This window comes from Canis lupus, chromosome 5 (genome assembly GCF_011100685.1).
Source record: "Canis lupus familiaris isolate Mischka breed German Shepherd chromosome 5, alternate assembly UU_Cfam_GSD_1.0, whole genome shotgun sequence".
NCBI lineage: Eukaryota > Metazoa > Chordata > Mammalia > Carnivora > Canidae > Canis > Canis lupus.
This window is the reverse complement of record NC_049226.1, coordinates 44,166,742-44,181,915: the sequence shown is the minus strand read 5'-3', so window position 1 is coordinate 44,181,915 and position 15,174 is coordinate 44,166,742. Positions and strand designations below refer to the sequence as shown.

Genomic DNA, 15,174 nt, shown 5'->3' with positions numbered 1-15,174 from the left:
CTTATATTTTGTAGAACTCCCCTGAGCTGGATGAAGAAGGCTACAGCATCAGACCTGAGGAACCCGGCTATATCCTTTCTTTGTTTTTTAATTTTAATCTTTATTTTCTCTAAGAAACTGTATGATAAACTCAGATTTTTTTTTTTTGATAAACTCAGATTTTGAAAAGGTGTTGAAATAACCCAAGCTTCCCAAGTCCCCTTGTTCCTAATACTAGAAATGAATGAACAGCAGAGAACAGCCTGATCACTAACAAGCAGGCATTTTGCCTTGATCTATTCATTAAAAAAAAAGAGAGAGAGGAGAAAGAAAAATGTACTGAGAAACAATTGTGTAAATTGCGGGTACTGGGGTTGTCTGTTAAAACCTGACATGACCATGTCACTTTTCGTGACTGGAAAAGAGCTCTCACCTGTGCCCTCTCCACAAACCATCCTTGGGCAAGCATCTCTGAAGGACGGAAAACTCCTCACGAATCATCCAGAGAGTGGCTTTCCTCTTTTGGTAGACAGGGAAGCTCATGTGGGCCTGTCAGTGTTTGTGCTACTGGGACATCACAAATGGTCACTCGAAGCAAAAATGTAGGACATTGAACTATTGCTCCTGGAAATTCACTATCCTTAATCGTGTTCCAAGAAAAGGTGAATAAATTCAAACCTTTTCCTGATTTGCTCTTTAGTCATCTGTGTATTTTGCTTTGATTTTCTGCCATCTAAGGGTACTTTTGCTGCCTCTGTTTGCAATCACTCTTGTCTTATACTCATTGCTTCCCATTAAGGAAAAGAGTATCTTTAAGTTATGTTATCTTTAACTGTGTTCTACCTACCAAAGGAAAGCACTTTTATTCTTCAAGCGAATCGGAAGAGGAAGAAGAATCACACAAGAAATTTAACATCAAGATTAAGCCATTGCAATCTAAAGACATTCTTAAGAATGCTGCAACCGTAGATGAGCTGAAGGCGTCCATAGGCAACATTGCACTTTCCCCATCACCGGTGGTGAGTGGTTTTATGTAGATCTTTGATGAGTCTGGACAGACAGCTGTGTTCTGCCCATACATGTTAAATAGATCAGAAACTCCTTAAGCTGGAGGCTGCATATGGTCACCGTTTTGTGAACTTTGTCAACCTTAAACAGCTCGTTCTATTTTAGAAAGCTATCCTCATTTTATACTGTAATACTTGTACTTTTCAAAATGGTGAAAATGTATGGGACCACATTTGTTTTTGACTTACTCTCCTGCAAGCATTTGAAAAAGAAGGAAAAAATAACAAAAAGATTATCCAGAGTTACTTCTGGGACAATTAAAACCAATATGAAGTTTACATGTTTCCTAAAGATGATGATTTAAAAACATAGTGTCCTTTTTTTATGACGTAACACCTAGAAACAAGGAAATTATTTTCTTAAAAACAAACAAACAAACAAACAAACAAACAAGAAACCAACCTTTTCATTACTATGCTCCCAAAAGAAATATTAACCTAATATAGATCATAGTCTAAGAAGATATTAAGACTCATAATCCTCATATTTTATTAGCAAATTGTTTTAAGTGCTCTTATTTTTTAGGCACCTAAGATTTAGGTAGCCTTATTTATATTATTCAAATTGGTATTTCTCTACAATTTTCTCTTTATCCCCACCCCATTCCCATCTGCCAGATTTCTGTAGTTGCTGAATTCTAAGTTCCAACACATACGCTATTTTCTTGGTGGTGGTTGATAAATGCTACAACTGTCTTCTAAAGATAGCTGTAAAGAGTAGATGAAGGTTCTCAAACTAGCAGCTAATATGTTCTTGGCATATTCTTCAGAAAGATGTGATCTTCCTACAGCAGCCCCCTGAAAGAGGTGGTTAATAAATGCTGAACCATTTTTGAGATGCTTTTTAAAAATATCTCAACTAAACTTTCTTTTTTTTTTTTTTCAACTAAACTTTCTAAAGAAGTTACAATCATCTATCCTTTGAGAATAAATATTTACCTACCTGGGATGAATAAAATCTATAATGATGCCTTCTTTGGAACTTAGTGCTTATAATGGCCTTTATCACTACTGTTAGTGATGAATAAAATGATTGTTAATAGTAATCAACCACCAGAAATGATATTTCAGGTAATTTTTAACTCACTTGGTATTTCAAGATGTCTCCCTGAGAAAAGAGACATGAAATCTATTCATTTTCTGTCCATTCTGCAATAGAAGTACAAATTTTATTTTATTTATTTTTTTTGGAAGTACAAATTTTAAACTCATACGTTGGTCTGTAATACTAGTTATTTCTAGTAAGAGGGGCATTTTCAATGCATACATTTTCACTTTTCAAGTTGACATCTTTCAAATCATTTTTCACTCACTGAATTTTTTTTAAAATTGATTATAAAATTTTATCTAAATGCCTGAAATCCATTTATATTCACTTTTCTGTAGGGTCTAATACACTTAGTGGGCATTTGGAAGCTACCTGGGAGTATGTGTCAGAAGATAAGATCATGGGATTAAATGAACAAATTTACGTGAAAGAAAATTTACTGGAACAGTTTCAAATACACAGAATATATTTACTGAGAGCTAGTTGCATCTAGGAAGGAAGAAATTCCCTGTATCACAAACAATATGTATGCCCAAGTCACCTGGCAGATATTCCTCCAACCAGATATGTTGCTGAAGGTGCAGCAAGAAGAGTGGTGGTTTACTCTGAACTCTTCTCAACGCCTATTTTCAAGGTAATATCTTGATATGATGTGGTTAAGACAGATGAAAAGATTTAGGGAAAGCAATGTGAAGAGTAGTGGGGACACCCAGGGAAATCAACTATGGAGTTAGGCTATTTCTTCACACCAACAACACCACAAACCAAGGGACCCTCGGATCCACTTACCACCACCACCCCTGCATCCCCAGCTTGCTCCCTCTAATGTGAGAACCTGGCTCTGCCATTAGTATGATTGCCAAACATTTATGATGTTTGATATTTAGTATAGGGGAGTGGGCTGTTATTGCTACTTTAGGGAAAGGTAGTGTTTCTGGATATACATAAGTAAAAAGAGAGATTGTAACGGAGAACATATTCTTGGTTTTAGGATCCTTACTCTCTTCTAGATAACCCATGTGTACCTACATTTCACAAATGACATGAATAGTATGTTATCTCCAGAACCAGATAAGTAGAAAAAAAAATCTGAAATCCAGTTAGTGTCATGATAAAAATGGCAAATCCTTTGTGCAACTTTAGATGTTTCCAGTCAGACAATCAGACATTTATATGTCTACACTGAGTTTTGGTGCAAAAAAGAGAAATAGAGTCTATGCTAGTTAATAATATATCAGTATATTTCATGTAGGCTATGATTCTTATGCTACAAAAGTGTCAATCATCATACTAATAGAAATAGAGGAAATTTCAAATGGTAAACTATTCATAACAATGGCTTATGCTGGATTTCTAATCTATTTCTTTTAAGGAATTTAAAGATTAGGTTGTGTCTCACTTGTTCTGTTCATCCATCTGTGAATATGTATCAATGAATTATAACTCATTTTATATCTCTTATCATAAACAGGTTCTTATTTTATTTGAATGGTTCCCTATACATACTACATGGCCAAATTACCCAATAATGAATGAATGGAGTGAATGGATGGATGCATGCATGCTGTATCATATAGAGATAGCTATGTGTATATATAATATAAACCTATCTGAAAATTACTCCTCCCCAAAACAAAACATAAGCAGCAAAGAAAATCAGGATTTTGATTGTTGGCAAAAGTCCTGCTGTATAGACAAATGAATGTAATTTCAGGACAGAACTTGCCGTGGCCCTTGATTTTTTACAGAAGTATAATGTGGGCTGGAACAAGATAGAGGACTACAGAAGAAGAGGGGATAATGCAAGGGTTAACTCACAGGAAAGGATGTTAATTTCTATTCTTTTCATGTTGTAGTCTCCTGAAAAGATACTGTGCTGATTGGGCAAGGAATGAATAGCACTCAGGTTTGAGTTGTTGATTTGGTATCTGTACAAATTAGAACATTGGAGAGCTGCTTTAACAGAGACCAAAATAGTAATGGCTTAAACAAAACAAGTGGGGTTTACTTTTCTCCCATGTAAAAGTCAAGACTGGCAAGCACTCCAGATGGGTAATAGAGCCTTACTCCAGGCTTTATTCAAGAACCCAGAAACTTTCTCTATTTTTGCTCTACCTTTCTGAGACTGTACCTCTCTTACCACTATCAATAACCTCCATGTTCCAGCCTTGGGATGGAGGAAAGAGAAAATAAAAGGCAAGTGGTTTTCTTTAAAAATTTCACTAGGAGTTTGCAAACATCACTACCATGAGCCATAATTGAGTCACGGCCACATTAGCTAAAAGGGAGTCTGGGAAAATGTAAATAGGCATTGGCTGTTTACATTTGGCTGGATTGACATGTAACCAGCTAAAATTCAGGGTTCTGTTATAAAAAGACAAAGGAGTGAATGAATAGTGGTGGGCATTGACAGTTTCTGCCACTGGGTTTAGCTAATCTCAGATTCCTTCTGGAAGTTCCTTAGGAAATGGATTTTTCCCCCATTTACCTGCAAACTATTCGCAGAACCCAGGAGGTTTCCTTTTAAAAATTTCTAATCACTAAATTCTAAATATACTAGCCAGCAGCAGATGAACAGAAACAAATTTCATTAAAATACAACCTGTTTGGATGATACTGACCCTTCCAATAGTAACAGTGCTTCCTCTATCTTGCAAAGTGCACTGCTTTTTGAGGCAGGCTATTTCATTGTTGAAAGAAATTATTAAAACCAAATGCTATCTCTGTGCAACTTTTGTCCTTGATTGTAGCTGTGCTGTTTAGAAGATTAACAAAGAACAAAACGCCTCCTTTTCTACCTCCAGGTTGATAGTACAGGATATTTAGTAAGGAGTGATCTTGGGCTTACCTCGTGTGGGGTAGGGTGGGCAGAAGGAGAAGTTAAGCAGTTCTCATGCTCAGCAACAGCCTGAGCTAACCATACAGGGAACTCTAGAGCTAGAATGCCCTTTCAGAATTGTCCTGAGTTTGACTGAGATGAATAACCTTTTTCCTGCCACATCAGTCACTGCTCTGATGTGGGCAAGCTAAGAAGAGGATTGGCCTTAGAGCAAGTGGCTCTGGGCAGCGGAGGCAGATCCTGAAGTGCTGTGTGAATAGCACACCTCGCAGCTGGTACAAGAAATCTTTGGAAGAGAAATCTGCATGGTACCTTTGGGGTCTACCCCAAAGTTTACCTAACTGTGCTCTCATCCGGGTCATGTATTTCCATTTCATTCAAACCGGTGATAGAAGCTCATTGAACACAATGAATTTGAGAAACCCAGGATATCTGCAGCTTTGCCTAAATCTGCCAGAGCAGAAAACCTATTGGAAATAATGGTGGGGGGATCCCTGGGTGGCTCAGCGGTTTGGCGCCTGCATTTGGTCCAGGGCGCGATCCTGGAGTCCCGGGATCCAGTCCCGTGTCGGGCTCCTGGCATGGAGCCTGCTTCTCCCTCTGCCTGTGTCTCTGCCCCTCTCTCTGTCTCTCTGTGTCTCTCATGGATAAATAAATAGAATCTTAAAAAAAATAAAAATAAATTTAAAAAAAGGAAATAATGGTGGATTTAATTTGCCATAAGTATTTCTTCGTGCTGGCACCTAGGGTTATCACCTTCTTCTCCAAGTGCTTTGTGTCTGCCCGTTTACATAATTTTTTTTAGAATTTTGGGTTTGTAGGAGGCAGCTGTGTGATCTACAGTGTTCTACTTGTGTGACCTTAGATAAGCTCCATCATTGTTCTGAGCCTCTATTTCCTCTTCTGGAAAGTGAGGTTAATAATAGTCCTTAATAGACTTTTTGTGCAGATTATTGTAGGTCTCTGGCAGGTCAATCTTCTTTGACTTTTTGTACCCCGTGCTTAGCACAGAGCATGGCCCGCATTAGGCACTCAGATAGTTATTTAGTAAATGACTTATGAACAAAGCAAAGCATGCAGAAGATCCGAGTCACAGTACCTGATGCATAATTAGTACGTTGCAATTCTTGGCTCTTTAATATTAGCTGTATTAGTCAGGGTTCTCCAGAGGAACATAACCAACAGGGGTGTGTGTGTGTGTGTGTGTGTGTGTGTGAAGAAATTTGTTATGAGAAATTGGTTCACATGATTATGGAGGGTAAGGAGTATCACTATATGTCATCAGCCAAGTGGAGACCCAGGAAAGCTAGTGATGTAATTCACTCTAAGTCCAAGGGCCTGAGAACGGGAAGTGATGTGTGAACGGGAAGTGATGTGTCAGTCCAGATCCCAGGGCAGAAGAAGATGAGATGAGATGTTCCAGCTCATATAGTCAGGCAGAAAAAGAGGGTGAATTCCTCCTTCCTCTGCCTTTTGTTCTATTCAGGTCCTCAATAGATTGCTTAATGCCCACCCACATAGAGGAGGGGGCTTATTTTACTGAATCCATAAATTCAGATGCTAATCTCATCCAGAAACAACCTTACAGACATACCCGGAAATAATATTTATTCTGGGCATCCAATGACCAGGCAAGTCAACACATAAAATTAATCACCACACTAGCCTAATGTGAACATATATGAATTTTTTAAAAAATCTTTTTCTCCTTTAATTGACAGTCATGGCTTTGCTTTCCCATTATCAGTCTCCTGCCCTAAAAAATTCTGTGTTTACATGTTTTGGGTTATAATATATCTGTATCGCAAGGCTTCAATTCAGTTAAAGGGGTTTGAGGACATCTTGCATATCTTAGACTTTAATTCTGAACCAAACCTGATCCACCTTTTAAAGGAACTACTTTTAAGACGAATTTTTTCATACTGGACATTTGTGATTGATATTTCATTACACAGAAATGGAAACCCTGAAGGATCAAGACATATAAGTATATAGTGGGACAGACATTGAAATCTGAAAGATCTGAACCCCTGGTTAACAGAACTGCTTAGGCAGGTTTCTTAAATCTATTCCCATCTCAGTTTCTTCATGTCTAAAATAAGAATAACATACACCTACCTTACAAGGTGGTTTTGGGGATGACCATCCGTTTCTATTAGTACAACACACAGATCCTAATGAAGGAGATAGAAACAGGGACATGAGGTGAGTGTTTCTGCTATTTGTGTACCTTTGTACCACACCTCCTACATTCAGGATAGAAGCACACCTTCATTACATCTCTCAGTGTCTTTGTTTAAATAGCAAAATTATCCCCTGAGAGTAGCTAAAGAAAATAATGGGTACAAGATTGAACCATAAGAAAATATGCCTTTATAAAGCAACAAAATGAGAATTCAACATCCAACTGAATACAATTCCATTTTAGATCATTTGAGGGAAATGGAAATGGACACTTATTTCAGTAATGTCACAGTGATTCAAATACCTGGTCTCTACCTCTTAAATGAGTTGCCCTGAGCAAGTTTTAAAACCTATGTCTTGGATTCTTCATCTATAAATGAAGTTAATTCATGAACCAACTTCATAAGGTATCATGAAGGTTGAATGAGTTAATACATATAAAGTATCATTACACATACTACATGTAGAGATTATTCCCTCATTGTCAGGATGATCTGCAAAGCCTGGAGCACAGTTTAAGGAACATCATTAATAGTGATAAGTTAGGAAACCCAAACGGTCAAAAGTCATTTAGAGCCAAGACCAATAATAACCCTGTGCATAACACTGGGCAAATTAATAAAATAACTTTTTTTGTGTGTGTGTCATGCCTATCAGCTGGCTTTGGAGAAAATTCCTGAAGCATTCCTAAATTGTTTTGAATAACATCAAAATCCCCTGAACAAGTATGGTGCTTCTTCAGAAGACCGTGTTGAAGGCTAATGTTCACAATGGGATCCTGTACTGTCTATTCCCCACTAAATTATTTCATGGAGAATTGACATCATTTACCACTTCCCCTTCAAATCAGTTCACCAAATATTTGGTAAGCACCTTCCATGTATTGGGCACTGAGAGCTAGTATCACAAATAATGGGCAAACTTTATCCAACCACCTAGCTAACCATCTGCCTACATACAAATCTATCTAAAAACAATGTCTAACCAATGTCACTAGCAGCACACAGAAGCTGATCTTCCTCTTGTAGTCCAAACCCCTGCCCGCATTCACTACAGTTTCCTGACTGAGGTTATAGTCTTTCAACTTCCCCTCTGGCCTCTACTGCAGAGTCTCCTGGTTTCCTCACTGCTTCCCGGGTCTCAGATATGGACACCTCCTCTTCTCCCAGAACCCACAAGGAGCACTATCTCTGACAAATCTTCAGCCGTGTTTCACTCACTAGATCCTTTGAAACTTGTGGTTCTCGCAGCTTTCATGAAAATGAGAAGACAAATGCTATGGTTTAATTTTTGCTGCACCAGCATCTTTTCTTTTTCTCATGTGCTACCCCCTGATGCCTTTATTTATGTGTTTTGGTAAGCCACAAATCACTGCAGGCTTACCTGGAGAAGTTCTTGAACTACAAGTGTTTAGTTCTGTACTCACTAAGAATTATTGCTCTGGAGGAAGTCAGAACAAAGTTTGCATCCTGGCTCTGTGCTCATTACTCATGTGACCCTGGACTAGTTACTTAAACCTTTAAGCCTCAGTCAAGGCTTAATCAAGTGTAAAATGAGGTTAATACTACTGCTCACCTCATAGGGTCTGTGTAAGGATTAAGGAAGTGATACATGTAGTGCTTAGTACTTTGTAAGTATATTTATGTATATAAGGTCCAATGGAGATGCTTAGTAAATGATGGCTATTACTAATCATAATAATAAAGTATTCATGGTGAATACTTGTCAACATCCTTTAAGGTTATGGACCCTTTGAGAAATCACAATGGTGATAATGATGGTATAGGTGGTGGCAGCTATGAAAATTTGAGTGTGACTGTATGTCAGATGCTTCACACATAGCAACTCTATGAGAAAGTTACTATTATTACCCCATTTTACAGGTGAGAAATTTGAGGCATGGTAAGATTAATTAAACTCACCCAAGATGTCATAGCTAATAAGCGAAGTTCCTGGGATTAAAAAAAACCCAGATTAATTAAACCCAGAAGGTTTAATTTCTAATTCAGAACTAATACCCACTACATTATCCTACTTCTGATGGAAACTATTGGTTCTCTTTCCAGGGGAAAAATTAAAAGTTCGTTAGCTCTTCTAAAACATTTTACATACAACTTCTGAGTACTCATAAACCCTTTGAAGGCTGTCACTTTGATGGTCCCTAAGGGGCTCTTGGTCCCAGCTCAGAAGCCCACCATCCAGGCTTTCTTCCCCCTTCAATCTACAGACATACCTTCTATGATACCTCCTATGCCATTCTATGTGACAAGAGGGAAGGCTGAGCTGAAAAGCCAGTCAGCCTTAAGTGCTGCCGTGTCATGTGTGATTTCTACTTTATTAAAAGTTTCTCATTTTTTAAAAGATTTTATTTATTTATTCATGAGAGAAAGAGAGAGAGAGACAGAGACAGAGAGAGGCAGAGACACAGACAGAGGGAGAAGCGGGCTCCATGCAGGGAGCCTGACGTGGGACTTGATCCTGGGTCTTCGGGATCACGCCCTGGGCCAAAGGCAGGCGCTAAACCGCTGAGCCACCCAGGCCGCCCAGAAGTTTCTCATTTTATATTAAGACTTCATACACCTTTGTTTTAAATGTTAAGGAATGATGTCTCATTTTTGTATGACTCATATTTCAGTTCCCCTAAACAATCAAGCAAGTATTTTTTATGTTGAAGTTTCACTATAATAAGGGTTTATATTTTATATGTGCTGTTATAATCAGAAAGATGGAATGAGCAGCCACTCTACTAAGCAGGCAGAGAGGTGATGATCACTCCATTTTACAGAAGCAATCAACCCAGAAAGATTGAATGGCGGCTGAAGGTTTGAGGACCAGGACTTGAACTCCAACATCTGCCTCCTTTCTGCCAAGTTAAAAACACAATAGGTTTTTTTCATCTACAGAGTAAGGGTCTGTGATTCTATTATCTTTAAATCCCTCCCAGTGTGAATACTATGCTGTGTATTCTGACTCAAGAGCCTTTGTGGGAAGCTGTTTTAGGGGTAGGTTGGGAATATAGTAAGGGGACCAAGAAAGAACATTTTCTTGAAGCACGTTGGTTCAGTTGGAAGAACACAGACTTTTGAGTCTGTATCTTATTATCCTTGTCCATGGGCAAGTTCCTGAATGTGGAGCTTCAGATCCTAAGTCTGGAAGATGAAAACAGGAATATCCATCCTCTCGGGACTAATGTAAAGAGGACATGAGATTATGTTACAGAATGCCCAGTTAAAAAAATTTTTTTTTAATTTTTAAAAAAATGCCTGTCTCCCTGGAGGGGCTCTAAAGTATTAGTTCCCTTTCATCTCTGCTTCTCTGTAAGTTTGGAGACTTGTGGGAGTGGGAAAGAAAATAAAAATAGTAAAGGAGGACTTGAGCAAAATCAAGGAGAAGAAGGCTGATAGAAAGGATGTGGGAGCGGTGTCTGGGTGGCTCAGTTGGTTAAGTGTCCAACTCTTGATCTTGGCTCACATCTTGATCTCACGATCATGAGTTCAAGCCTGCATTAGACTCCATGCTGGAAAAAAAAAAAAAAAGACTCCATGCTGGGTGCTGAGCCTACTTTAAAAAAAAAAAAAAAAGGAAGAAATATGGGAGTAGGTGTTGACCTATCCTGGCATGTATGCTGGTGCCTCCTCCCCATCCCCTGTGAAATTCAGTGCTATTCTGAAGGAGCTATTAGTTTAAGCTTGTTCCTGGAGATTTGCAATCCAGAATGGAGTTATTTAATCAAAAAATATGGGAAGAGGGAGATAGCTCTGAACTGGAGACAGTCTGGTGCTGTTTGCCTATTCTAGGTGGCCCACCCACCCTGCCACCCCCAAATTAGCCTGCCAATGAGTAAAATCCATGAATTTGCTGCTTCTTGGTAACACCACCCTCTTTCTTGTCCTCATTTTGGCAGAAGGTTCAGCACCCCATTGAGTTCAGTAAAAACAAAGAGTCATCTGTCGGGGAGGAGAGCTCTGTCTCCTACATGCTGGCATTCGCTCTGGGTAGGATTACTGCATGGTGCAACGGGAGGCTAATGATTGTGTGCATTCTGATGCTAAGTGCTCAGCCCAGTGCTCAAGTGCAGCTAGTTGGGGGCAAGAGGCTCAGCTTGGGTTCTACTCTTCAAGGAGATCTTTGCAGGGCAAACATGGTCTGGGTTGGGTCTAGACCAGGGATATTAAACATGGGGCATCTGAGATGGTGTTCCCTCCTTCCAAATACTCTGCAAACACAGTGACCAGATTCCATATCCCTGATGTAGTCTGAGAAGCCCCCTCCAGACAGAGCTGCAGGCAGCCTGACCAGAATCATCCAGTTGGCACATAAGATGTAGCTTTTTTTTTCAGGCCTTACTGAGAAGGATAGATGGAGAAATGGGTAGGACCTTCCTTTTTCAAAATGTATTGTTCTCTTTCTTACATTCTAATAAGCCATGGGCTGTCTGCAGAAGAATTAGTTTCATACCTGAGATGTGTTTGTTCTTTTCCTCATTACCAATTATTTTTTTCCTAAAGAATTCTCTGTTGCTTCCATTTCCTGACCTTTAAAATAAAAATATCGTTATTCCATACCTTTCATGTCCATCCTGTGCTGGTCAGAAGAAAGCTCTGTGTTGTGTGGTTTGATCTTCTTGAAAATGGGCAGAATATGAATTCTCTCTGGATTGCCTTTGTCATTATTTCTCCAGTTAATGTTGGTTGTACCTTTTGAGCACATGGTCTTTTGTTCCCCTTTGTGAGGTGTAAGAATTAGAATTTCCTTGCATAACTCCATATTCTTTTTTTTTTAAGATTTTATTTATTTATTCATGAGAGACAGAGAGAGAGAGAGAGAGAGAGAGAGAGAGAGAGAGAGGCAGAGGGAGAAGCAGGCTCCACGCAGGGAGCCTGATGTGGGACTTGATCCCAGGATTCCAGGATCATGCCCTGGGCCAAAAGCAGGTGCTAAACCACTGAGCCACCCAGGAATCCCCACTCCATATTCTTCTATCTTGTCTTACTGTCTCAGACAACTTGCTCTGATGTGGTTGGGTGGAGGGTCAGAAACATGACCACCAGGTATAGAGACCTAAAACCCCCAATTTCTGTTACCAGCTTAATATCTAATTGAGACAATATACCCACAGTTTTGACACATGAAAATGTTAAGGTGTCCTTGACCAGAGACAGGAAATTCTTGGATTACACGCTTTTAATTACAATGCTAATCATCATCAAAAAAGCTAATTTCATATTGTTAAATTCTTCTGCCTTGCTTTGTGTTAGTCCTACTGATTTAGAGTTTAGAATTTAAAACCATTTTTATTAGTTAATGGCCATAATCAAGGTGGAATGGTCTCTATAATGAAGTAATCAATTTGGAAAATAAATTTGTAACAGAAGCACAATTTGTGAACAATTCAGAAAATGTTGGGTTTCTGACAAGTCATCCTGCACCCAGATGCTGCAGATTCTTACCTACTGAATGGGGCCTTGAGAGCCTACAACTGAATGACACATAGTAGGTACTTAGAAAATACATGTTCGTTGGTTGGATGGATGCTCTTCACTGTGGGAATTTATATGGAGCTTGGTGTTTCACTGTGACAAAATGCCACTTACATACCTCACGTTTTAGAGTAGGTTTATAGCTCTCCATTCTTTGGTCTTTTCCCCTTTCAATTCACTCATTTTTCTGCATTATTGGGTGGATGAATAATACGAACAATAACTGTTTCTTCTCTTACTGTTTGCAAAGTTCTTTTTTAAGTTTATTAATGCACTCTTATTTTCTGGGAGTACTAGTATTTTGTCATAATCCTCTTCCCCTGATCCCGCATATCAGGGGGATGTCTCTTCTCCTATCTAAAGCCCCAGGGTTCTGTCCTTTAGTGGTACATACTGTATTATCTTTTATATACTATTGTATTTATTTTTGTACCAAGGAGTTTTGATAAGTATATGAGTAATAATATAAAAATAAGTATAATAGCATAAGAAAAATGTATCTATCCTTTTGTCCTTTGAAAGAAAAAAAATTTTTAGGGCCAGAAATAATCTAAAGCAATGGATGTATTTTGTTATTGTTTTAGGAGGAAAAAAAGCTCTTAGAGTGTGAATCACTCACATTCCATTATGTCGGAAAATGTCTCTTTGGAGACTGGGGACATTTTCAGAATGAACAGAATGAAGTGAGATTTCTTTCTGTCTAAAACACAGCCACTAACTGCCTATGGACCTTAGGACGCAGGAGTTCAATTGGCTACCAGCACAGCAAGGGGTCAGGGCTGGTGATCCTGTCTGAACCACTTGTCCTAAAGTGGCCAGCAGACGGGAAGACAGGATAGACTGGCCTCACTCTGTTTTGCAGAGTAGAAACTCCCTTTCCACTTCCTAACCTATGTGAAGCCCATCTCTATCTTATGTTTTAACTTGGTTCTTGTGGAATCAAAGTCAGCTTCCAAAGAGTGATGAAATATGACAGGATCTGGGGCATCCAGGCATTCTCTGAGATTGCTTCCTCTATGCCTCTTCTCAGCAGCCAGCAGTGACTAAACCCCCACACTGGAGAACTCCTGAGAAGTGATAGCCATAAGCTGTATTGGAACAGAGCAAAGCCAGAGTCTTTGCAGTGGCCTCCAAGACCTTCATGGTGGGGACGCTCCCAGCCTGCAGGCTAGCACTCGCCACTCTTCCTTCTCATTCCACTCTTCCCTGGCTCCCTGGCTGTGCCCCCTTCCCCCTCTCCACCTCAGGTACTTGTTCAAGTCATGTTCTCACTGGCTTACTCTGACCACCTCATTGAAAATCAGAGAGCTCTCTACCCTGGCATTCTCAAACCTCTTTATTTGCTCTGCTTTTAAAAATGGCATTTATCATCTTCTAAAATACCAAATACTTTGCTTTATTTATTATGTTTCTTACTTATTATCTATCTCCTTCCTCTGGCCCCCAAATTAAGCTCATAGGAGCCTTTTTGTCTATTGTTCTTGTTGTTTTGTTCACCAATATGTCTAGAGTCATGTCTGGTCTTTATTAGGTACCCAGCACATATTTGTTAAAGGTTTAATAAATGAATAAATTTTCCTTTTGCTTCTTTTGTCATACATAACTGAGAGAAGTGTTTATGATAAAATCTCACTCATTAAATATTAAATTCCAAAATATAGCCATCTTATTTTTAAGGTTAAACAGTTGCAAACTTTTAAGAAGCTTTATATTAGACTTGTTTTTTGTGTGTGTGTCTTGGTTCCACTCTTAGAAGCTTGATACCAAAAAAATCCCATGGCAGCTGGTTCCTTGTTAAGAATGCAGGGATGTATCTAGAGCATAAAACCTCTGTGTAAGGATCACTAAACTCTGGTGTATACTTTCTTCATTCACCTCTCTTAGCTTTGGCTCTGGACCTTAAACTAGATTCTACTGTAAATGTTGCTGCTTTTGAGCACCTTATGCAGAAATGTAGGCTTGGACAAGACCTAACTTGAATGACTCCTGGCACTAGAAAGTGATTTAGGATAAGGATGAGCTGCCTTTCAGCAAAGCTTGCAACCTAAAGAATTACACTTTCTCAGGCTATCGCACAGGAAAATCCTTGCACTAGAGATGATTCATTGATTATATTTTAGGTATATGTTTTGTCTAGCCCCAAAATTCACTCACTCTGTTTATCTGTACAAGTGCACCTGGGGGTGTAAATCTCTTTTCCAATTTTCTTAGTATCTTTTCCATAATTAAAAATCAACTCTGATGCTATGAATTCATTTTAAATCAAGAAATATCTTTGTTTTTCCCCAAAGGAAAACTGTCTTATAGGTTTTTTTTCTTTATTTATTTGTTTAATATTCTGAAGAAATCTTTAAGCCAAGAGGCCATAGCCTTGGTGTCAACAGCTGCTAACAATGAAAGCAAAACAATATATTGAATAAAAATGGTTTAATTATCATGAAGCCTGGAATGGGAAGAAGATGTGGGGAGGAGAGAGGGCCCTTAGCATTTGTGTGCTCGTGTTTTTTCTTCTGATTCTAATTCAACTTAATGCATTTAATTCTAAGAGAAGGCTGAGAAATTTACCTTCTAATTAGA

The 15,174-nt window shown here is 38.8% G+C and overlaps 1 protein-coding gene and 1 long non-coding RNA gene across 28 annotated transcripts in view; one reads left to right on the top strand and one right to left on the bottom strand.

Annotated features, from left to right (window-relative positions):
* Positions 1 to 15,174, top strand: part of SGIP1 (SH3GL interacting endocytic adaptor 1) — a 201,927-nt gene that overhangs the window by 99,274 nt on the left and 87,479 nt on the right. For all 25 annotated transcript variants that reach the window (XM_038537198.1, XM_038537197.1, XM_038537200.1 and 22 more), the window contains 2 exons: positions 15 to 69; positions 823 to 998. In XM_038537198.1, the coding sequence (XP_038393126.1) occupies positions 15 to 69; positions 823 to 998 (231 nt within the window). The remainder of the gene's footprint in view (positions 1 to 14; positions 70 to 822; positions 999 to 15,174) is intronic.
* The window catches only part of LOC111095919, a 98,417-nt gene that overhangs the window by 21,426 nt on the left and 61,817 nt on the right, over positions 1 to 15,174 (bottom strand). For 2 of the 3 annotated variants that reach the window (XR_005359630.1, XR_005359631.1), the window contains exon 4: positions 7,052 to 7,107. This is a non-coding gene — a long non-coding RNA (uncharacterized LOC111095919). Of the gene's footprint in view, positions 1 to 3,911; positions 4,023 to 7,051; positions 7,108 to 15,174 lie in introns of those variants that run through there. The other variant, XR_005359632.1, reaches the window with a different exon arrangement.